Here is a 25,208-nt window from a genome sequence, read left to right as displayed (position 1 = left end):
CAGCTAGAGATAGAGTGAAAGCAGCACAAGAGCGAAAGATAATAAACCAGAGAGTCCGGGGGGGGGGGGGGGAGAACAGCAAAACAACAGCATCACAGACTGGGGGGAAAAGAAAGTGCCCACTAACCTCTCACTCGGGTGGGGCAGCAGCCACACTTTGCCAGGACTTTGCAGAAAAAGTGTTGGCACGCACAGCCCCTGTGGTGGTGCCCTCCTGCCTTCATTCTTTCCCTGGGATAAGAACACAGAGTCTGCTTCTGCTCATGGCAAATCCACAAGAGCAATGATAATAATCCCCCAGGGTAATACAATACAACAAAAAATAAAAATAATACAAATAACAACAACAACGCAGGTCCAGAAAGCAAGGTGTGTGTGTGTGTGTGTGTGTGTGTGTGTGTAAGCGAGAGAGGCTAGCCCAGAATTAAACACTGTCTCTGTCTTCAAGTAAAAGCTCCAGACCCTTACTACTCTCTCTCTCTCTCTCTCTCTCTCTCTCTCTCTCTCTCTCTCTCTCTCTCTCTCTCTCTCTCAGCTGCTGGAGATATCAGTGTGTGTCTGTCTGTGCGTGAGAGAGAGAGAGAGAGAGAGAGTGGGTGGGAGGGAGGTGGAGCTTGGAGCTGTCGGCTCTTCCATCTGTAGATCCCTCCCTCTTGCCTTGCTTTCTAAATCCTTCCCCTCTTTCTCTGTTTTGGATCAAGTGCCTCTGTGTATACACTCCATTTGAATACATTTAGTTTAATTCATTGATTATGAAGGGTGTCAGGGACAGCAAAGAGCAGCAGTCACAATATATTCCAAAGGTAGGAACATTTATTAAATTCTGCTGGAGGAAACAAAAAGACTATCCACAGTGCTGAGTCGTACTGTAACCGAGAGGAATGAAAGTAATTATGATGCTAACTGATCGCTAACAGTTATTTTCTTGGTTTCCTGATATTAGCTGTAATTACACCTCTGTGAACACTGACTCAGTCTTTCTATCCGCTCCATTTAAAGCAATCTTTAATGTAATGCATGCTTAGTTCTTGGCTCAGCAGGACCCGTTTAAAACCTGGAGCAGAAACAGCTCAGGGTATACACTCCAAAACACAGCCTGCTGGACCACCTGGATTCTGGTATCGCTAGAACCAAACAACTCAGTAATATATTCTGAGTTATCTTAAGCACTCTCTCATTTTGTAACATTTACATGATTTTTTTCTCCTTTCAAAAAATAGGAGTTGATTAAAGACCGGACACATGTAAGACCTATATAGCGAATGGAAGGTTTCTGGAACGATACAGAGTTATAAATGAAACGGTAAACTTCAACTGTTTCATATTGTACAGCTATGACCCCAAATTTTGCATCACCCTATAGAATTAACAAATTTTGCATCATAAAGTCGAATGAAACCTGCTGTACAATGTTACGTTAACCTATTGAATTACATACCGCTTTGTAGATTTCCATAAACTCAACGAAAAACTGACATTTAACATGAACTTTCATAGTGGGCCACCATCACAAAGCACTTTACAGAGGTAGGTTGTGAACTGTGCAGAGTCACTTACAATAGGACATTGATTTAACATCTCATCCGCAGGATGCAGCACAAGGAGGTGAAGTGACTTGCTCAGGGTCACACACAGTGAGTCAGTCAGTGGCAGAGGTGAGATTTGAACCAGTGACCTTCTGGTTACAAGCCCTGGACTGCCTCCTAATTGTACTACTATTATGGCTTCGAGTAGACTTTTGCAATATCATTTTGTAGTTTCTTTGATTACATAATGTTAAATTAAAGATCTAAATTATGTTCAGATAGTTTTTTTTATTATGTCTCAATACTAAAAATCTAGGTGATGCATATCTTTTGGCCACAGCGTAAGTTGCCAGTCCTTTACTTTGCTGCTCTGTCTAGCATGATAGATCCATTGGCCTTAACACAGAAACACACAAACATGCTTTTTATGCAAAGGCTGATCAAATGATGGACATTTGACAACAAGCCCATTATATTACTCCATGCCGTCAGTAAATTACTTTGACACTCATTTTACCGTCCTATTCTGCAGAGCGCTGGCCACTTCTAACATATACATTTTGAATAAATCCTAATCTTAGAGGCCTGCTAATGCAAATCGCTGTGTGAGAGTAATACAACGCATGCTGCATATTAATGTCTTTATTTTTTCAATGCTGTTCCATTGCTTTATATGGGGAAACAGTGGCACCTCATATGAGGTCGCCATGCAATTGTGTCTTCCACATGTTCCCATATAAAAGACTGGAAGAGTTTTGTTTCCATCCCTATACAAGGTCACCATGCATGAAAGGGTTAATGGTGTGATTTCCCCCTCTATAATCCACAACCTGTCTATTCTGATGTGCAAGTCTTGTCTGCTTAAAATCATCGTAAATCTGACTGTGGTCAAGCAGAGTCGTGTGGCTTTTCTTTCTAAATCTATAATTAAGTATGTTGCATGGAAAAAGTCAAATAAAACCAACACAAATCCTTGAATTACTGGGTATACCTGGACAACACATCTACTGCATGTACTGTAATAGAGTTTTTCAAAGTTTCTAAATAGCTTGTCATTTTTGTGGGTACAGTTAGATTTTACAATACCTCTGTAATCCAGCACACTGTACAATCTGGTCCCAATCGATGCTGGATTAGACAGGTCTAACTGCAATAACTGTTATTTCTGGGAATTCGGTATGATTGAACAATTTTGCAACAACTGACTATTTTAGTAAGAATTCTGAATAAAAATAATTCAAAACGTAATAGACTGCCCAAACGATGTGCGCAGAAGCCTTTACATACGAATACATTTGCCAGCCAAGTATATTGATGCCTTTACACTGCACTGAGTAGCTATCCTATAACTAGTATCTCAAACAAAGCATTTCAGAGTTAGCAGTTCAGCCCAGGGCATTATTAAAATCCTGCTTGCCTATATCACAGAAGGTGCTATTGTGTCTCTATCACACACAAAAGCTCCAGTATGTGTGTGTGTGTTCATCTCATTCAATCAAGCTGGAAGATTACATTCACTCAAGATTAGAACTGGAAGATTACATTCATTCAAAGCACTTCACAGCCCTGTGCTGTTGAACTACTGATACTGATACAATGATCTGAAAAGAGGCCCCAGGCTAGTGTGATGAAGGCTGCAGTTTGTCTGTTGTACCAGTAGGCGGAGCTCTCCTCAGGCTCAGCACTGCAGTATTCTATTAAGATCAATAACTATTCATAAATCAAACTATTTGCTGCAGGTAACTCAGGAATCAGAACCAGACAGGTTGTCAATAGAGGGGGTTTGTGGGGTTCAAAGATCCCAAAGTGCTGAGGGATTTAAAGGCCCTACAGTTCAAAAAACAAATGTCCGCACTTTAGCTGAGGATAATAATCAAATCAGGTGTAATGCTTATTGTCCAGCAGGTGGCGAGGTGGAGTATTGAATAACGCTTTTTTTTTTTTTTTTTTTTTAAGCATACCTTTTTTCTAGGGCTGGGCACCAATATCGATATTTTGATATGATATGGATCTCGTCCAGTTCCATATTGCAATATCGTGGGATTAAAAATGAATAATTCACGTACACTCGCAGAGACATATTCACTATTATTAATGTATTTTTAAAATGTGAGCTTGCGGTATTATAAATGAGATGTTCTTTTTAAAACATCAAAACGTGTCAAGGAAGAATTTACACGCAGCAGCTGAAGATTCAATTACTCCCGGATTGGCAAGAAAATGAACAACCTCGAACAAAGTCTGTGCGCAGTGAAGTATAGAAATATTTCGGTTTTGAGGTGGCTGATGACAGAATAGTGAAACAATATAACAAGACCTTGTTTTTCACCATGGATATCGTGAAGCAAAGTGAGTTTAAGTGAGTCATTGCTTTTTATATGTGAATATCTGTTAACGTCTATGTACAGGGTGATTAAAGTTTACCACGTCAATGCACCATGTCTCACAAACTTACTTTCTAATCACCCTGTATATATGTTTGATATTGCAATTGTGTTATTATATTTTTCTGTGTTTATTATCGAAATACGTGCGCGACATCGATATGCAATTTCCATATCGTTGCCCATCCCTCCTTTTTTCATGTCATTTAAATGTCTCTCAGTTCTTGTATTTCTTATTGCGTATCCCTCGTGGCTTCTTGAATGGCATTAGTCATTGTTTCTTGTTTTCTTTTCCAGGAGATATGTGTAATATTAAAATAAAGATTGGAAATGGGTTTAAATAATGCAGCAGGGCGTTTAAAAGCTTTTCATAATGGCATGGTAATGAATCGTGCCGCATGAAGCCCCAAATGAACACGGCTGGATTTTCCCCCAGATAAAATAGTAATGAAGCCTGAATTATAAATGCAGTGAAGGAATAATTCCTTCTAAACCCATGAGGATGTCAATGGAGTGGTTTTCACAAATCATTTCAGTCCATCTTTTGAATAGCTGAATAGCAAGTGAATTAGTCCCCTCAAAAATACACAACCAGGAGCACAGAATTCCCATTTCTAAAAGAATAGTGTAACTATGCATATTATATATCACTTAAAAATAAATACAGCAAAAGCTTGCATTATTGACGCACTGCCTGTTACACTGCATTTATGAACCTGGCAGTCGGTTTAGTTTGCTTCTGGTAAATGATAGAGCTGCACGATTTCTTTAAAATGTCTTCAACCAAAAAGACACCAGCTGTATCAGAGATCAGAATTATTTCTGCTAAAGATCGCTCTGTCCAGCACATTAAAGGAGACATTTCACATGTCTGTTGTTATTTTTACATTTATTTAAGTTTTTATTCTGTTTGATAAAATAATATAATGTCTTAAAAGGGGGACACTTTCAGGTAGGCTTTTAAATATTTAGCAACACGTTGTATAATGTTGTATAATTACTCTAGAGAAAATAACCAATTTTCAATGTGACAAATCTATTTTTTCTCAGCTTTAATAAATATTATATTAGGTTTAATTGTGAAATGTCTTGAAATACCAATTTTTAGACAGGCCATTTTTTACCTTGAACAAAAATATGCTACGAATCACTGAGCTCCCCAATATGTCTCTGTTCATTTTGACATGAAGGGCCATATTTTAAAAACATGTACTCCAATCTTTAATGAAGTCCTATTTTTTGAAAGTGTTAAAACACGTGTTAATTTGACAAAGTCCTCTTAAAGTTTTGTGACATCCAGATGATTTTTTTCTCCTTTCAAAAAATAGGAGTTAATTAAAGAAGAGAGGAAATAATCAAGGCTAAATAACCGAATCGATCATTTTTGCAACCTTCAACCTTGGAAACGAAGGGCTAATGAAATCCCACTTTCTTTTTAAATCCTGGTTCAAGCAATCTTTCTCATCACTCTAAAATATAATGCATGAAAACCTCTTCTGCGTGCTCTGTGTAATTACAGAGGAATGCTTGTGCTCTCTTTGAGAACCCCAGAGATTAATTTCAGAGTGATTTCAGAGGTGGTGCCCCCACCTAACACACACACACACACACATTCACTCACTCAAGCAGATGTTACCCTTCAAAACACCAAACAACGGATTACAAAGATGATTTGCACAGTATTCATGTCACAATATTTATATAGTGCAGCCCCTTCAGTTTGCACTATACTTTGCAAAGCGGCCCTGACACCAACACTGGGGTGAAAACACTTTACATTGAGTGTCTCTTATTACTGTGTATTTACATAGTAGTTACTTAGTAAATACACAGTAATTACACATAATATTATACATGGGTAGGAGAAAGCCACATGGACTGATGCCTTTGCTAGACTGGAGTAGACGTCCCCTATCCACCCTCCAGCCCTCCCTCATCTGAACAGAATCCAAATTAAGTCATTAAGGAGAGGTTTGATTCGTGAGCTAAACACCAATTAAGGCTAACTCCTGTTTGGGAACACGAAGAAACCCTGGCTACCAGCCAGTCTGTGCTATCAGCATGGCCCCAGTGCAGGGCTTCACACGGCCCCCTTTCTTTTGTTATGGAGAGGGTGGATTAACTGTATCACTCCCTGCAACCAGCAGCCCCGCCATTCATCTGAAAAGCATCGCTAAGATCAGCATGCATCGATGGACGTATGAATTTTAAAGGGAATTTGATTGATGCATTGAGTTGGAAAGTAGCCAACAGCTCTTCTGTTTTAGAAAAGAGTCGCATCTTTAATGCACACACACCAGACAGGACCTCAACATCTTTCCTGCAGCAAATCGTCCCTTATAGAATCTATACTATTGTACTATTAAACATTTCTTTTTAACTTTAGAACAGTGATGTATGTTTTTGTACACATGATGACGGCTGTACACAATCCTTAATGCTGATTGGTTGATTTCTCACATGTGATTTATAATAACACTATACAGATGCATTGGTTGAGTGCCCCCTGCTGAACTAAGCATTGATCAACCCAGCATCTCAATATTCAGCAGGGACAGATCGGAGATGTTTCATTGCATTTTCTATTCCCCTTCTGTTCATTCTTTTCAATTTGATCTGTTATCTGTGCTCATGAACTTTGTGTGTATGTTACAGCAGAATAGCTTGATACAAACAAGATTTAGCTTACTTTCCCATTTATTTTATGCAAATGTCAAAAAAAAAAAATCATTTTTCATGCAGATATCAGGCAGTCGCCTTGTTCTGAGAGGCACAGACACAGCACAGTTTAATTAAGGCTAGCTCAGAAACTCTCCGCAGTAATGTAATGGAGTGGGTACAGAGCTATCTACACAGGGCCAACACACCTGATTGCATTTCAATTCAGTGAGAAAAAAAAAGAATTACTGCATTATAAAATAGCAGACCATGAAGCATGTTCTTCACCTGGTAAAAATGAGGCTGCGCAATATTCTTTTTGTGAAGATTAACAAGCTCTTTCATATTTCTTCTGATGTTCATTTTAATGCAGAGACATAATTCAGTTTTGCTATTGACGGCGCATGGTGCTGCACAAAATGATTATTCAGATTGAGCTCTGCACAGAAATCAGGTGCTAACAATCAAGTGAGAGTCATTGCTGTTGATTGGGCTGATTTACCATTAAAAAAGAAAGAAGTGAAGAAACAGGGCAGCAGTGTGGAGTAGTGGTTAGGACTCTGGACTCTTGACTGGAGGGTCGTGGGTTCAATCCCAGGTGAGGGACACTGCTGCTGTACCCTTGAGCAAGGTACTTTACCTAGATTGCTCCAGTAAAAACCCAGCTGTATAAATGGGTAATTGTATGTAAAAACAATGTGATATCTTGTAACAATTGTAAGTCGCCCTGGATAAGGGCGTCTGCTAAGAAATAAATAATAATAAACAGCTGCTTGGGTTTGTGATGATCGCTGCTTTTCTTAGACTCTGTGGAGAACAGCGATCCACACAAACCCAAGCAGCTGCTTGCTTCAGCAGTTTAACTGGGAATGGTAAATTAGCCCAGTCAACATTGATGACCCTCACCTGTGGAGAGAATAATTGAATAACCAGTTTGTGCAGCTAATCAATGTGTGCTAGTGCCAGCATTACCTACATTGAGATATTGAAGTACAGCAGAACCTCAGATTTTCAAACACCTTGGGAATGGAGGCTGTTTGTATGTATGAATGTCCCTGAAAATCAGTTATCATTGATTTTAATGAATGTGCACACCTGCTATCTGCACCCTTATTCTGGAGAATAATACAATGATACAGCACAGTAATGCAATACTCATATTGTTATGGTTTTAAAAAAGGCACTATGTTAATCCATGTTTTTCTGGACGTTTAAATCTTGTTTTGCTACAGTTATAGTTTCAATGGTAACTTAAATGTAGCCTTTGCCCATTTATAGTACAATTTTAAAAATTTTAGAACTAAATGCATTCATGCAGCTTGCTCAGCCATTCAGTCTCCTTTGGCTTTAAAAAAAAAAAAGTGCTTGCATTGCACACATGGTTGTTGAGTGATTGCATACTTGTGGTCGAAACTGGGGTGTTCAGTAGACCGGTCAGTTTGGTGTTCGTAATTCTGAGGATCTACTGTACAGCAGCTAAACTTTACTTGAACAACAGATACAACACATTGACTGTACATGCTGTAAACTGTTGTACCAGTTTTATTTTTGAAAACCACCGGGCTGAAACCAATTAACTAAAAACATTAATTTGAGAAGTTAAAAAAAGACAAATGAAATGAACAGTGATCAAGATCGTCAAAGCGGTAAACAGCATGCAAATAAACTGGATTAACTAATGACCTGTCTAGTCAAAATCCAATAAGTCTAAATGTATCACAACAAATGATGCCACATTGATCCCTTGACTGGTCTTCTAAGATGTCACTGTAAATGGATAAAAGAAGCAGCTTGCTTTACTGTAGGAGTTTTAGCTGCAATGCTGTGTAAAGTACAAAGCCGGGGGTGGATTGAACTCTTGAATGTAATCTTGAAGCCAACATGTTTTTACAGTACACTGAGAACAGCGAAGAAAGAGAGAAACACAACAAGCAGATTTAACAAAACACTCAGCGCCGCCTAATCCTGATAATCGGGATTGCTGCTTAAATGAGATATAACTCTGGGAGACGGTTCTTCCCAATGCTATTAATGTTGTTTAATTGGGATGTCACTTTGTTTAATTGGGATACAGTATTTTCAAATGATGATCGCTTTTCAGAGCAAGACAGGTTCGCGCAGCACAGTGCTGTGAGTACATGTTTACGCTGTGGCTTGCATAAACCACGCTGAACTCTTGAAGGAGCTGTGGTTTCTCAGGCTGCTGTGGCAAAGACAGTTGGAGTGTCAACATCGCAGGTGCGATTCATTTTGTTTAGGAATACAAAAAACATTGACTGGTATTTTTAATGATGTATTTAACAGTTAATCATAATGTGATGTGATTTCATTCTTTTTCTTTTCATTGTCATCTCAACTGCCTCGCGTTTAATTGGGACAGCCGCTTATTCAGGATATTTTTCCTGATAAACGGTGCCGACAGTAATCATGCAACACACGTAGCTGCAGTATAGGCCCTGAAAGCCTACTTTTGGTTGAACACATATAACTTCATGGATAAGCTACCTTTGGGGGTGGTAACAAACTGGACTGTCAACAAGGTCTGGGTGCACTGGAGATTGAACTGTGGGAGAATGGAAGAGAGCTAAAAGCTACACACTGCTGTCCGCAGTTTCAATGGAATTCACTCTATAAATGGAATGTTTAGGCCAGTTCTAGAAGTGGAAGCTAATGAAGCCTTTCACTTTTGGAATCTTATTACATCATTGACTTGGCACGTGATCATAACCCTAATACCATGCAGGGTATGGTTTCAAAAGTGTTTACTCCATAATTGCATTTTTAGACTTTAAATAACCTAGTCACACCATTGCACAGCAGTTTGATCCATTTCTGGTTTTACTATGAATTTAATAAGACACACCTGAGCTTGTTATCTATACACTGTGGCTAATCAAGCTTATAGTAAAACCTGGAATGGGGGAAACTGCTCAGTACCTAAATAATGCATGATTATCATCATGTGATAAAAACGGGACTGTGAATCAAAATCATGTGGTTTCAAAGCCTGCTTATCTAAGGGAAAACTGTAAGTCAAATGGTTATTTTTTAGCTGTTCACCCTACTACATGCAGATTCTCTTTTTCAGTCTGCTTTGTGAAATGTGTTTGAAGTGACTCCATGTCTCCTCTGGGGGCTGTAACAACCTCGATGACATTTTCACAGGAGCCACTGAGATGAAACGTCACCAGCAATGGATGATGCAATGGCAGGCAACCCAAAGAGCTGTTGTGTGAGAATGACCCCTCACGTTAATCACTGTTAGGGATGTAGCCACTGTATAGATCAGCTGAAGTGAGGAGCTTCGTGTGGTGTGGGTGAGTCCAGATTTATCTGACTGATTCCAGATCGGCGCTACAGCAACCCCATCCTGTTGCCTTGCTTTGATCAAAGGCTGCAGGAGCATCAAAGAAAAAAGCATTAAAAATGTCCTGATAAAGAAAACTCACAAATACTGTTATACTTTCTTATCATCCTCGCTCAGGGCTGCACAGTCCTCTACACTGACTGTATGTGTGAGATCTGTTCCACCCTCCCTCAGAGAGGTGTGTACAGTGCTAGCCTCATAGCTCAACAGAGTAGGCTGGTGAGTGTTGTCAATGCTCACTGCAATCAAGTTTTTTTTTTTTAATAGGCATTAATGGAGTCCTCAATAAGGCTTCAACATGGATGAGAAGGGGAAACAGACACCAAACTTAGCTGAAGTGGGCTAGTTATCAGCAATTAAAAGGGGTCATGAAAAGCACTAGGTTTCCAATGAAGCTGCATTGTAATTTCATAATAATATTGCTCATTCCGCATGTATCTATTAAAAAGCAGAGCAGCCACTTTCCAAAAGTATCAGTGATTTATTTGTGTGTTGTGACCTCTGCTTATCTCACCAGCAGGGGTCACAATAGTGTCACATGACACAGATGAAAAAAGCCCATTGGGATCCCATTATCATCCCAGTGTACCAAAAGCGTCCCATCAGCAGACTACAGCATTTCCAGCCGTCCATAGCTGCTTGATGGATTTGGAACCCATATTCCACTGTGGTCCTCATTTAGTACTGGTGGTCTAACCCTATTTGGTAAGGACTAACCCTAACCCTAACCCTGACCCTAACCCTAATTCTTAACTCTTAACCTGAAACTCTTAACTGCAAATAAGATGACCACTGATTACCTTTCAACACTGCAGATCTGAATAGAAATCTAGGAAAGATAACCCCACTCTAGGTTGGTCATATATACCATGTTTATGATTTTTGAAGTAATCTCATTATGTGGGGTTGCTCTTACTGTACAGAGTCCTACACAGCACTGAAACAGTTACACCTCTTAAACGTCCCTTTATGAAGCCACATGGATTTCAGTCAACAGCCTCGCTGACTGGGGTGAGTGACACGGCAGGGAGCTTTCCCACATTTTCAAAGCAGGCGACCGTGCCCCCCCCTCCCCCCCCCCCTTGTCTTAAAAGTCCTTCGGAGGAATGGGATGACAGATTGGAGAAAATGTATGGTTTAGTTCCTGAATCAACACAACTGCCATGTGTAGCTCTTGGCTCGACGCCACGCTGGAGAAAATGGTCGTGTTGCAAAGAGCATAGACCCATCAGCCATGACATCTTTATGAGTTTTTGTTCTATTTCTGAAGAAGCGCAGACTCTTACCAGGAAGGATAAAGAAGCAACTCCCTTAATCAGACTGCAAAGAGTTTCTTGTAGGATAGCTAGCAACGTCTAGGGGTAAATTCAATAAAAAAAAACGATATCCCTTTACATTTTTTTTTTTTTACAGAGCTATACATAGGTCCCAAGTTTCATCAAGATGGTCCAGACTATTTCTTGAGATAATATTGGACAATGATTAATTTAAGTTACTAAAATTACATAAAATGATATAATTTGCAACTTGAATTAAGAACCCATCAATGAATGGAGTGTACATATAATCGTACGTTGATAATAACAAACTTTTTGTTACATCTCCCAAACAGTGATCTTACATATACTGTCGCGGGTCTGCAGGTTTTAATGAAATGCAGGTCACTTGGGTGGTGTGCTATACAATCTACCAGTACTAGAAATAGCTTCATATCTAACTGCTCAAGACATGTATCCCCAAGTTATCCCACTGCTTCGTGAAAGGTAGGGATGGGGTGGAAAGGGTGGGAACAGGGAATTTTCCTTCTCGACTTGTAGTTTTACTGCAGAAATGTCCCTTTTCACAAGGTCCAGTGTGTCACACCCAGTGCACCGCGGAGATGAAGAGATGCTTTTTCTTCAAAGCATGTGGTGTGGTTTGCAGGCTCAGTGCCCAGATCCAAGCCGGCTCCTTGGTCTCAGCTCACTTCCTTGGTATTTGAGTGGTTTTCTCCTCAGCTTCATCTATTCAATCTCTTTCTCTCCTGCCAATAAAACTTTGGCTTGCTTGTGACACGTGGCTCCAAGGCATGCAGAAGCACTAGAGCTCAGTTAAAAGGACTGAAAGCTAACAAATTAGTTAAGTGAATATCACCTGGAAGGCAGTGCGGTTTGCTGTGCTTTTAAGTTACAATTCATCTGTAATTAATAGCACAGTCCTAAATTCCTGGTGCCTGCCAGGCTAACTGGTTGTAATCTTAAGACCTCTGAAGGTGCAGTTCACTAAAACTGTTATCTCCATCATGTTGGACCACAAGTATTAGATTTCCCTGGCCCCCCCTCTTTCAGGGGCAAAATAGAACAGAGATCAGCGTGGCAAAGGTAGTAATTAATAGGGCACAGTCTGTTCAGACATTATAAAGCTCTGTTTATTACCTTAGCAGCCCCTGTGGAGTTTGCCAGAGACCTCAAGTGATTACACAAATAGCACATGTGAAGAAACAGTGAAGGTTAGACTCTGAGTGCGCTTTCTATTCAGAGCTAATGTTTACAGCCTGTGCCAAAGGCAGTGTGTTCTATCCAGAAGAGCCAGGGAAGAAAAGGCACCGTGATCGGGCTGTAGCCAGGAATACCCCATTTAACCCTCATAGCAGCACCTCCTAGGCACCAATGTGTATTTTGGCACACCTTATTCCTGAAAGTACTGGCATCGTTTGGGCATCAACTGATCAGGGATGTGTAACTGTAGTATGGAGAACTTATATGGCGATGTTTAATCTGTCTACCCTAAATTATTAAAATTACATTTCGAATAAATACGAGATAAGCGCCAACAACAGCACTGATTTAAAATGATATCATTTGCAACTTGAATTGAGAACCCATCAATGAATGCAGTGTACTGTTCATGCAATCTGAACTGTACAAACAAGACTTTGTGGCTGATGACTGTACAGATGCGGAGGACTCTGGTCTTGTGCTGCGCACTGAGGCAGGAACCAGCCAAGATTTACCTTAAATCCAATCTTCCATGTAAGTTGAGGGTTGTACAATGACTGTCGTGGCTCAATGCCAATTCTGGTGGTCACCGTTTTCAATGTGGGGTTTGTGCCGATGATGATACTGAATTATTCTTTAGAAATAAAACGCTGCCAGTCACTGCTAACAGTGTTGAGCAGGATTGGAAATAGAGAAACCCAGGCAGCATATCTGGGCTGAATGAACAGTGATATCGTTTTCGTTCAGTTATTAACAAGCTGGAACAACCATGCTTAATTACCTTTATAATAATATCTCACAGGGCCCCTTAATATAATTTCACAATGCTAGTGATTTAGCTTTTCCTGTGTGTTTTACTATGCTTTCCTGCACTTGGCTAGGCACTTATTAAGTTGTAACACTTTGTAAATGGCACAGACTAAATAAAAAAGCAGCTTACTAGTGTGTGTCTGCCTGGCCCTCTGCTGCTGACACGTGGAAAGGGAATTACATTCAGAGGTGTTTATTTTTGCTTTGCTTTAATGACTATTATAAATCACATATCAGAAAATCAACCAATCACAGTGAAGTAGTTGCCAAAATTCCAGTACACGGTAAGGCAAGTGCAGTGTATTGAGGAGGAGTGTTTTTTCCTGAGAGTGTTTGTAGATGAGAGTACGTGCTGCAGAGAAAGCAAAAGCAGCCGAATAATAAAACTAATAATAAAACGACGCCCATTGAGTCCTCAAGTCTCCCGAGCCATGTGGGGAATTGCTGCGGTGAGGAGAAAAGCAAAATAAGCCATTCCAAATTGGGAGAACATCGGAGGGAGGAAATAATAATTGGACACAATAAATTTGAAAAAAAGAATATTATTCTGACATGCCCAGGGTCACCAGTTCACGCCCAACCTCCTCCTTTACATATGCAACTAATATAGGCCAGCTTTGAACCCAGTTATAATGTTGCTAGCGCTAATAAGTGACAAGAAAATGGATTGTAAAACCATGGTAATCACTCATTTAATAGTGAGGCCAGTGATAATGTTGCTGTATCACTCAATGAAATACTAATGCATTACCTATTTATTTGTATTTTTTTCCCCAATTCTTTCACCCACTTGCAAACTCTAAAATCGTGCTCATTTAACAACGTTAAATCTCGTTTTACACTTTGTGGTTTTGTACAGGATGAAATACAAGCACCACATACTGCATCGCCACATGTGGTTATGATTGAGTAGTGGCTGCCAGCATAAGGTCTCGCACACCACGCTATCGAAAGCTGCAATGAAGCACAGACTGGGACAGTCTTGAGTGATTTTATCAAGGTGGTGGATTGGAGGAAGGAGTTATTTGCTAGTCTGCTCAACATGTATCTGCAATCAATCACTGACGTGCTAGCGATCCACGTCTGCGCTGCAGGAAACAGAATTCAGCAACACAAAGTGCTGTTTTATCTCATTAAAATAACTACGATTACATCCGAGACTGTGATTTGGGATCTGTTTTTAATAACTAAATAGTCCATGTCCTTTCTTCCAGATGTTCAATAACGTAATGACACTCCTCCTAGTAGCTGATCAGTTAATAATACTGACATCAGCATCAGACTCATACTCACCACTACACTACAGAGCTGGCTCTTCAGTTGAATGGTAAGGCGTTTGTCATTGAAACGGATGGTTTGAGGTTTGCGTCCTGTCCTTGCGTTTCCATTCAATTCAATGGGCTGAGATGCCAGATCATTACAACATAAGTGAAGCCAGTCATATTGAGCCAATTTTAATGATCTAATCTATGGCGGATCTTAATACCGCCACACCTTTACAAACCTTATTTTTTGCCGACCTATTTTCACTCTATTTGTATTGTATGTTAATATGTGGGCCAATAAGTTATTATTAGAGAATGCTGTTAATTTAATTAAACACGGATTGAAAGTGGCTTCCACAAAGAGCTTGAGCAGTCAGCACAGAACTGCACTTCCAAGAGTCAAGATAGCAAGTATTTATGGTGTCTACAGCAGTGTGCACATTTATGAGAGCACCCCATTGCTTCTGTTGTTTTGAAATTCTGCATATCAAATCAAACCACTGGAACTGAAAAGCACTTTTTTCTCTGTTTCAAATATCTTCTGCCGTCTATAAGCAGACGTTAAAAACCAATATAGCAGACAGTTCTGCTCCCAAAATCTCTCTTGAAGTAGAACAAAGGAAATGAATCCCCTACCTTCCTCTGCAACGGTGTAGCTCTCTGTTGCCCCCTGTGGCAGACTCCAGTCCACGGCAGGGGCACTCAGCTGCTTTGACCTCTGAACCCTGTCTTCACTGCTTGAAACCGGGTTCCGCGGCTCTCCTGTCTCCTGTTCACCGTGTTCCGCAAGCTGTCAAAGAAACAGACACAGAACATGACTCACACTGTCTCGTCACAAGTGTGGAGCTGCCAATAGTTCACCCCCTATTCTCTGTCGCTTCCCAGCCACTGACTCACTGTGTGTGACCCTGAGCAAGTCGCTTAACCTCCTTGTGCTCCGTCCTTCGGATGAGACGTAAAACCGAGATCCTATTGTAAGTGACTCTGCAGCATCTGCTAAATTATTGACCATTATTGAAACTCTGTACAATTTGTATAAGTGGCTGTGATAGGGTTGAATGGCAATGACATTTAAAATGATTGATTAGCAGCTACAAATAATCAGGATAATCCTCTAATGACCTCTGTTTGACTTTCTCCCTAGCTAGTAGTTCTTTTTATCTCACATCCTCATTTTTACTGTTGTTCTCAGGCTGCGTTTTAAAACCATACCACTATTCTCTCCCACAATAGAGTGGGGACTGAATTAGTAATTTTCCGATGCCCAGATTAGTTACAATGTCCCTCCCTCCTCCCAAGCATCTCCTTATGGGCAAACTCAGTTGCAAAAGTATTTTTTCATTAAATTCCTAACTTGGTTTAAAACACTTGTGGTCCAAAACATAATACAGCGAAGAAATAGAACACTGTTTTGGAAAATCCTTTGCCTGGGCATGTGAAAGTGAAGGTGAATATTTTTTTTTTAAACTGCCCTTGATAAAACACATTTTCCTGTTAAACAAGGCCAGAGGTCTGTAGGTAAAAATGTGTTAGAGAGTGTTTAGTAAGCGTTCAGTTCGAGGTTAGTATGTTTTACAGTCAGGCTTTTTTTTACCGCGATTGAGAAAAGTAGTCGCAGTATCATTGCCACTTGAAGTGTTTTACAAATGCTTAGTCCAACACACACTCTTCACTGCTCTCTTCATTCTCTGTAATACTTTCTATTGTAATGTCTGTGTGGTGTTAATCACAGCACCTGCTTGCAGTGTTGCTCTCTCACTGTGGTCCTCACTGTCTCTACAGTATGTGCTGAAGAGCAGTTTGAATTTAGTAACTTCTGCCCTAGAAAAGTATGTAATTGCAGACAAATTAGCATCAAATTACAGCACACTTAAAAAGTTAAATACAAAACCATTAAAAGACATTTTCATGATAAAAACCTGTGTAATAATGTCTACAAACTGAATGGAGATGCAATATTCATGGACCTTGCTGATCGCATTAAAAATAAACTAGAAATATTTCAGTTTTTAATTTTACAATTAAGTGAACAGCCATGAGCGTAGATGTGTCCCCACGGATCAACCCACTTTACTCGTTCCCATGGAAACCCACCACTGCGACAATACCCAAACATAATCACTTCCTGGAACTGGAAGAAACTGACACAGCTGCCAGTTAGCATGTTTTAACTTGGCAGCTTGAGTTAGGGCCCTTAGAAGCAGTCTCGTCACACCACGGTCTGCTAATTCCAGTTTTATTGAAGTTTAAAATCGAAAAAGGAACATACAGTAATATATGCTCACCACCCAACACAGACTCCCAAAGTATTTATCCAAAAGAGCAATTAAATTCAGAATAAGCTCCTGTAACAGGGTGCTGTTACATACGTGGGTCGGCAGACACAGAGCATTGGGTGTTGACATGGCACACAGGCACAGAGATTTAATTACACAAGTGCTGACACTAGGGTACCAGCAATGGTAGCCCTAGCGTCAGATTTAATAAAGAAAAGAAAAGAAAACAAAAGCTAAAAATAAAAGTTTGCCACACAAGGCGAGCGCTAGTCTCACTAAAAGAGACGCCCCGCTCCAGGAACCTACCACACTACGCAAACCCTCTCTATACATAAGAACATAAGAAGAAGAACATAAGAAAGTTTACAAACGAGAGGAGGCCATTCAGCCCATATTGCTCGTTTGGTTGTTAGTAGCTTATTGATCCCAGAATCTCATCAAGCAGCTTCTTGAAGGATCCCAGGGTGTCAGCTTCAACAACATTACTGGGGAGTTGGTTCCAGACCTCACAATTCTCTGTGTAAAAAAGTGCCTCCTATTTTCTGTTCTGAATGCCCCTTTATCTAATCTCCATTTGTGACCCCTGGTCCTTGTTTCTTTTTTCAGGTCAAAAAAGTCCCCTGGGTCGACATTGTCTATACCTTTTAGGATTTTTAATGTTTGAATCAAATCACTACTTAGTCTTCTTTGTTCAAGACTGAATAGATTCAATTCTTTTAGCCTGTCTGCATACGACATGCCTTTTAAACCCGGGATAATTCTGGTCGCTCTTCTTTGCACTCTTTCTAGAGCAGCAATATTCTTTTAGTAATGAGGTAACCAGAACTGAACACAATATTCTAGGTGAGGTCTTACTAATGCATTGTAAAGTTTTAACATTACTTCCCTTGATTTAAATTCAACACTTCTCACAATATATCTGAGCATCTTGTTAGCCTTTTTTATTGCTTCCCCACATTGTCTAGATGAAGACATTTCTGAGTCAACATAAACTCCTAGGTCTTTTTCATAGTTCCCTTCTTCAATTTCAGTATCTCCCATATGATATTTATAATGCACATTTTTATTGCCTGCATGCAATACTTTACATTTTTCTCTATTAAATTTAATTTGCCATGTGTCTGCCCAGTTCTGAATGCTGTCTAGATCATTGCTGCTGCAACAGTGTTTGCCACCACTCCTATTTTTGTGTCGTCTGCAAATTTTACGAGTTTGCTTACTATACCAGAATCTAAATCATTAATGTAGATTAGGAATAGCAGAGGACCTAATACTGATCCCTGTGGTACACCACTGGTTACCTCGCTCCATTTTGAGGTTTCTCCTCTAATCAGTACTTTCTGTTTTCTACATGTTAACCACTCCCTAATCCATGTGCATGCATTTCCTTGAATCCCTACTGCGTTCAGTTTGAGAATTAATCTTTTATGCGTGACTTTGTCAAAAGCTTTCTGGAAATCTAAATAAACCGTATGGTTTGCAATTATCCATTTTCAATGTTGCATCCTCAAAAAAGTCAAGCAGGTTAGTTAGACACGATCTCCCTTTCCTAAAACCATGCTGACTGTCTCCCAGGATATTGTTACCATATAGGTAATTTTCCATTTTGGATCTTATTATAGAATAAGAACCCGTCGCAGCATCCCTTATAAAAGTTTACAACATAAACCTGCCTGTAAAAAAAAGTAAGCGGTCGGGGAGCGGTATGGTTTATTTTATTTATGTAGGGGGAAGACCGTTTATCAAGAACTTCCACCGTAAAACCATGCATTGGCAGAAATCTTGCATTTATTTATTTATTTATTTATTTAAATATAACAAATATAATAAAGTCCAAGCTGACGTCAGTGTTACATTCACAATAACAGCAAGCACCTAAAAGCAGCGTTCGTGCAAATGAATTGATCCCGCGGTCTGGGAAGCAATTCGCTTCATCAGGGTCATTACGGGCCCCTGAAACCACCCCACAGCACCCCAGTTTGATAACCCCTGCACTACAACGAGACAGAGCGCATTGTATCTTCAAAAGTGAAAGAACCTTGTACCGACCTCAATGTTTTAACGTCTTTAAAAAGAAAAATGTATACAGACCGCTGCTTGTTATGGTTCAGTGATGGTTCATGAAGCTCAGCCTCCGTTGTGTGCTGTTTTAGGGGAGAGTAATGTACTGAGTAGCTGGATTATTGTTAACATTGGTAGTAGATCATGTCTGTGTAAATATGTCAGCTTCATGTCAAAATTGAGCTACGTGATTTATATCCGCTGGGCCACATGGAAGAAATCCCATCTGATCTGTATGTAAATGTAAATGGATTTTTAAAACTTTGCACTGTTGATTTTTCACAGCAGGGTCATTTTGATTTTACCAGCAGCTAATCTAAACACCATCACTGTTTAACCCAATATTTTTTTTTTTTTTTTTTTAATTTAGTCGTCGCCAATTATTTTTACCCCGGTTTTCACCCCAATTTAGCATGCCCAATTATTATCTGTATCCCCGGCTCACCGCTCGCAACCCCCCCGCCGACTCAGGAAACGGAGGCTGAAACACGCGTCCTCCGAAACGTGCTCCTTCCAAGCCGTCATTTTTCGCACTGCAGATCCACAGCAATGCTACCAGACCTATAGTGCCGGAGGACAACACAGATCTGGCGGCTCCGCTGCAGAGCCACAGGCGCCCTATCGGCCACAGGGGTCGCTGATGCGCGGTGAGCCGTGGATTCCCCTGCCGACCTAAGCCCTCCCTACCCGGGCAGCGCTCAGCCAATTGTGCGCCGCCCCCTAGGAACTCTCGGTCACGGTCAGCTGTGACATAGCCTGGATTCGAACCAGCGATCTCCAGGCTATAGGGCACATCCTGCGAGGAGCGCCTTTACTGGATGCGCCACTCGGGAGCCCCGTTTAACCCAATATTAATCCAACTGGGAGATTTCTTGAACCACTTTTTTTAACAGCAGAAAAGATAATAGACTTCACTTCCATGTATTTGTATCGTTTGGTTATATATTTAAGGGTGAGGATATTTAGATTTCTATTCATACAGATAGTACAATGTTATTATGCACCATTATTATGCACAGTTACAATGTACTTAACATGAATTAAGTACATTGTAACTATGCATAATAGCATTGTAATTATGTGTAAGTACACATGTATTTACTAAGTAACTACTGGACTGGAGGGAGCACCCTTTCTCTTAGGGGGTGAGGGAGCAGTTCAATCTCCATGCCTCAAGCCCACCCTGGACTGGAGGGAGCACCCTTTCTCTTAGGGGGTGAAGGTGAGTGAATAATTTGCCTGACAGCTAAATACAGACCCCTGAACTTTTGACATTGAAATGTATTTAAGTACTTTATTCCATTGTTCTTTCTGCTGTCTTTCAATGAGTTAGCTGATCAAAGCAATGCATTACAAAAGACTTCCAACAGATAACACTGGCTTTGATGCTACAGTTTGACATGTTTAATTGGGACATTGTGTAAGGCAAGTATTCTTGTGTTATTCACTTGTGTTTTGCTGTAATTTCACATTTTCACACAATTAGCTGACAAGGCCTGGAGAGAGAACAAAAAGGTGTCGTTTTTTAAATGTATTTCAGATGTTGTAACTAAAATTTCAAATCAATTTCCTTAACTTTTAATTTTGCCCATTATAAGGTCAGTTTCCCTACTTTTGCAGCCGTTGTTTTTAATGCAAGCACTATCTTTAAAACAACGACAGTCTTCAGTGTGTTGTTCAGCATTATAAAATGTGATCAATATTAAAAGATCATATTGATTAAAGATGGGGCTCACATTAAGGAATTAGCAGTAAACCTGAAATAGTGGGTTTAAAAAGTGAATTCTTCAGCTAGAGCCTGTGGTAATTCAAATGTGAAACGAGTTCTATAGTAAATATTTTAGTGTTTCGGTTGACAGGCAGAATTCCCAATTCCCATCTCATGTGCATTCCAGCAGTCAGATATTTAGTTTCCAGACCATAGCATAATCATCTCCAACTTTCCCCAGTATGTATTCCACAGCAGCCTTGCCAATGGCTTTCCCTGCCTATAACTGGAAGAAGGAACCGCATTGTGTTGATTCAGCTGCAGACAACCTGAGACAGTCTGAGCATCACCAGTGGTTCATTTGATCCCAAATCCGGCACATTTCTGTCTGACAAGCGAGAATTATACAGTTTACAAATGATGAACCGTACATAATATGTACAGTAAAAAAAAACACGCTGTCCTGTTTCATGACAATATGTTTTAGGATGTGACATCTATGAGCAAGAACATTTTTTCACAACCCAAATGGCCAAAGGCCAAAAAACTAGCGACCTACAGCAGCAGTGTCGTCGCGCCTGTTCATCAGATTAGTCGACCCACCACTGGTATTAGTCAAACCTGTAGATTATATTAAAACACGGCTAGACAAAGGTGGGCATGCAGCTACCAGCAATAAGACAAGAAACCAACAAGCAGAACCTGAAACATATATGAGAATGACTGAGCCCTGCACTGGTAAATAGTGTGTGTTATGAAATGTGTAAATAAAGATTGTATAACTTGAATTTAAGCTTGGCAGGGATGGGGTTAAAATCTCATATCTGCCAAATCCTGGTGCAGAATGTGGCTGGGGCTTAATTGAGGTCCAATTTAGCCCAGCCGCATGCTGTAAAAGGACCACCAAACCCTTTGTTTGGGGAGTGGAGTTTGGGAGAACGGGTGTGTGTGTGTGTTTCAGTGAAGGCGGTTGCGTGGCATGACACAAGAGCTGTTTGTTTAAAGTCTTTTTGTTTAAACCTTTTATTTTGGCCCTTGTCCCAATGTTTCTTTCATTTCTGTTTTGGAAATAAAAGTGTGTTTTTCTGCTTAAACTGTGTTTTGCTTTCCTACTGCTAACCAGCCTTGGCTGCAATGCTACCCTGCTACAGGGATCTCCTGTAGATCAAGGTCAGTACATTAGGTCCACAAACAAAAATGCTATTCCCCTTCCTTAATTATGAGGTCTGTTATCTTGTTGTTTACAATCTAACCCCTGAGGATCACTGTGCCATGAGAGAGGGGGAGAGAGACAGGGAGAGAGGGTTAGACAGGGAGAGACGTGGGGATCGAGTGAGACAGCCACGTTGAAGAATAGGGTCAATATTTCACCCTGACTGGGGCAGGATTCATCTAGTTTAAGGAACCCAGAATTTAGAACACTGCTTTACCATCCATCAACCCCCTAAACATTCAAACATACAAACTAATCCTGCTTGAACTGTATTCAGCATTAATATGAGACATAAAAACGAGGTCCTATTGCAAGTGCAGCAGCAATTGTGATGCATAGTTCACCCCCAAGTCTCTGTAAGTCGCTTTGGATAAAAGCGTCTGCTAACTAAATAATAATAATAATAATAATAATAATAATAATAATAATAATAATAATAATAATAATAATAATAATAATAAATCATGCAAGGAAACCAGTGCTTAAATGCTGTCTGATATAAATCAGACTCATTGCACTGCACAGAAGTTTCTCTGCTTTGGTTACAAGGTAATTTCATGGGGTATTGGGTTCATGTTTCTCCTGAGAGATTATATATTTTTCTAGCTTATTCAAAACCAATGCATATTAATTAAAATATACTTTTTTTCCCCATGTGACAAGAAAAAAAAATACCTTTCTCAAATAATAGTAAAAATGAGGACTCGTTTCTTACCTGGGCTCTCAAAAAGTGTATTTTTGGTCTAAGAACCCTTTCCTAAATAAGGATGTCTTCATACTCGGTTCTGACAATACACAAGCTTGCTAGCTGAAGCTTTGCCTGTGCATTACATTCATATATTTATTTATTTAAGCAGGGCCTCATTCCTAAGGGGGTTCTGGCCAGGCTATGAAAACAGGGCTCAGCTCAGCACATGACTAAAACACTCTAGAGGACGAATGGCAAAGCATGTCCCCACGGGGTGCCTCGTGTACAGCTTTAAAATGGAAAACGGAAGATATAGATTTTAAGGGGCTATTCAAATCACAGCAGGAGCATTTTTTTCAGCTACATCGATTCTATTAGACTGGGAATGTGTTCTGGTTCTGGGCCCCATTTACCATGCAGAGAGGTTGCAGTTATGACACTGGAGTCATTCAAGAAGAAATGAAATGGTGCCCTGGGGCTAATGTTGCAAAGTTCCTTCAGTAGACTATACAGACTTCTCCTTCTGAGCGTCTCTTCCGTTGTGTTCTTAACAAGGTCTACTCAATAAGTGGAGTGGATGGCTTTATTGCTTCTTGTAGTAGTTTTCTGTGTTTAAAAAGGGCTCTATAATAAATATGGACTCATCCAGTAAAGTCATGCAATCACGAACGTGCCGATTCGAATCCTGGTGGTGCCAAGTTGTTCATCTCAGCTGGGAGAGTGAACTTCGTGCTCCTGTGGCTGGCAGCAGAAATCGGGGGCACCCTTTTATTTTCAGGGGGTGACATTCGAATTTGGTATTTCAAATTTGGTAGAAAAAAAAACTGACAAACTATTTATAAAACATAAATAGAAGGAGGAATGATGTCTTGATGGTACAGGCTTTTCACCTTCATGTCTGCCACGAAATTAAACCAATTGAAACATTTTTCAAAAAATCTTCAAACAAGAATTTACCAGCAAAATTGTTAACACAAGCATTAGCCGAAAAACATTTGTGTCCTTGCCTTCATACTTCAGAAGTTATGATTAATACGTCAGTGTTAAAGTAATGGGTGCACTAGCTACCTACGCACACAACGCAAACAGGAATACAGCCTTACAAATATCTTAACCATTTGCAAAAAACTGTTACACTACAGAAAGGCATTTAGCATTTGTCAATTCGGCTTTCTTACAGAATGAGTTACGGATAGAATCCGGTTGCAAGACTCAATGTGTGAAGAAACTGATAGTTAGAGAAATGGAAACGCCTCTCACATCCAGCTTTCTTAAGCATTTGCCAGAAACCATCTTACTCACATTCCAGCTGGTAAGTTTGTCTACCTGACCTGTAAGAAATTGAAAATTATGACATTCCAGCTGATTCTTGTCCTCCTGCAGCCCCCCCCCCCCCCAACTGGGGGCCTCATTGCCAGAAAATATTGCAATCAAAAACTGGGTGTCGTCTTTCAAATGAGATTTCCATACACAGCCAATCAAAGTGTCTGTGCTATCCTGCCCTGATGAGCATGTGTTTTACATCTTATATTTATCATCATGTAATCAAAGAAACTACAAAATGATTTCGCAAAAGTCTACTGGAGGCCATAGTAGTGGTACAGTAGTTCATGTTAGATTTCGAAATGTCACATATTTCAATTTGTGTCAGTTTTTCATTACGTATATGGAAAACGACAAAGTGGTATGTAATTCAATATGCTAACATAACATTCTTTAGCAGGTTTCATTCAACTTTATGAAGCAAAGTTAAGTTATTCTATAGGGGGATGCTAAACTTTTGGCCATAGCTGTATATTAGCAAGTGGATCCTATTTGCAAAATGTTTTAAAGACAGCTGGTAAAACCTTATCTAAGGTTAGATATATAATAAACTCAACCCTTCTTTAATATCAAACCACATTGTATTATTTAAAGTTGTTTAAAATATGCTACACAATATGTTTCCATTTTTACTAGCAGTCTTTCTCAGTGTCTCCAGTGTTATATAAGTCTTGTAGTTGAAACATATCAAGCATCTTTTATCATCATTTCTAAATTTAGCACTATTGCAACATTTTTGGGAGGACTTTTGATGTATTTAATCTATCTAAAAAACAGAACATTTCAGTATTACAATATATCAAATTGCGTAACACATTGCAATATGTGATTCAGACATTAATGTTTGGTGAGGTGTCTTGAATTAAGAATATATATATATATATATATATATATATATATATATATATATATATATATTTCATGGTGCTGTATGCACTGACCACCCCACTAAGCTGGCACCCATGCCCACTTACCCACTGTTGACTGGGGAGTGCCAGTGAGCTCAGCATGTCTGCCATCGCACCCAGCATCTGATCCGTTCGACCCAAATTCTTCTGCAGCGCGTTCATGCTTCAGAATACTGTGCAAGAGTAGCAGCTGGATCAAATCCCTCTTTCTAAATCCTGTGCTGTCCCACTTCAGCTCGCATTACACCTTTCGAAAAAACACAGATTTCCAGGGAACCTATATAGATATATATATATATCAACTGATGCAGTCGTCTACACTGTATAGTATTAAGTCCAGTAGTAAGTTCTGTAAGCAGTGTAGAATGTTAGGATGACACGCCTTGTGTTCCAAACTCTCTGCTTCTTATTGGCTGGCCCCCTCTCTCTCTCCCTCCCTCTCTCTCTTAACTATTTTCAAATGACATATGTTTTCTGTATACAGAAGTCAACCTCTCCCCCCCTCCCCTCTCCAGGCAACTCACTCACTCTTTTAAAGGCAAGT

General features: G+C 39.9%; 1 protein-coding gene across 4 annotated transcripts in view; it reads right to left on the bottom strand.

The window, feature by feature from the left end:
* Positions 1-25,033, bottom strand: part of LOC131709242 (rho guanine nucleotide exchange factor 25-like) — a 92,871-nt gene extending 67,838 nt beyond the window's left edge. For 2 of the 4 annotated variants that reach the window (XR_009311428.1, XM_059011491.1), the window contains exons 1-2: positions 24,731-25,032; positions 15,124-15,277 (exon numbers count right to left, since the gene is read on the bottom strand). Coding sequence is in view for 3 of the 4 variants with exons in the window: in XM_059011491.1 (XP_058867474.1) it covers positions 15,124-15,277; positions 24,731-24,826 (250 nt within the window). In the remaining variant the exon portion in view is untranslated. Of the gene's footprint in view, positions 1-127; positions 485-15,123; positions 15,278-24,730 lie in introns of those variants that run through there. The other 2 variants (XM_059011493.1, XM_059011492.1) reach the window with 2 other exon arrangements.
* Between the last annotated feature and the right edge of the window lie 175 nt (positions 25,034-25,208).

Source organism: Acipenser ruthenus, chromosome 42 (assembly GCF_902713425.1).
Source record: "Acipenser ruthenus chromosome 42, fAciRut3.2 maternal haplotype, whole genome shotgun sequence".
Classification (NCBI taxonomy): domain Eukaryota; kingdom Metazoa; phylum Chordata; class Actinopteri; order Acipenseriformes; family Acipenseridae; genus Acipenser; species Acipenser ruthenus.
Note: the sequence above shows the minus strand (reverse complement) of the source record. Positions and strands in the feature narration are given on the sequence as shown.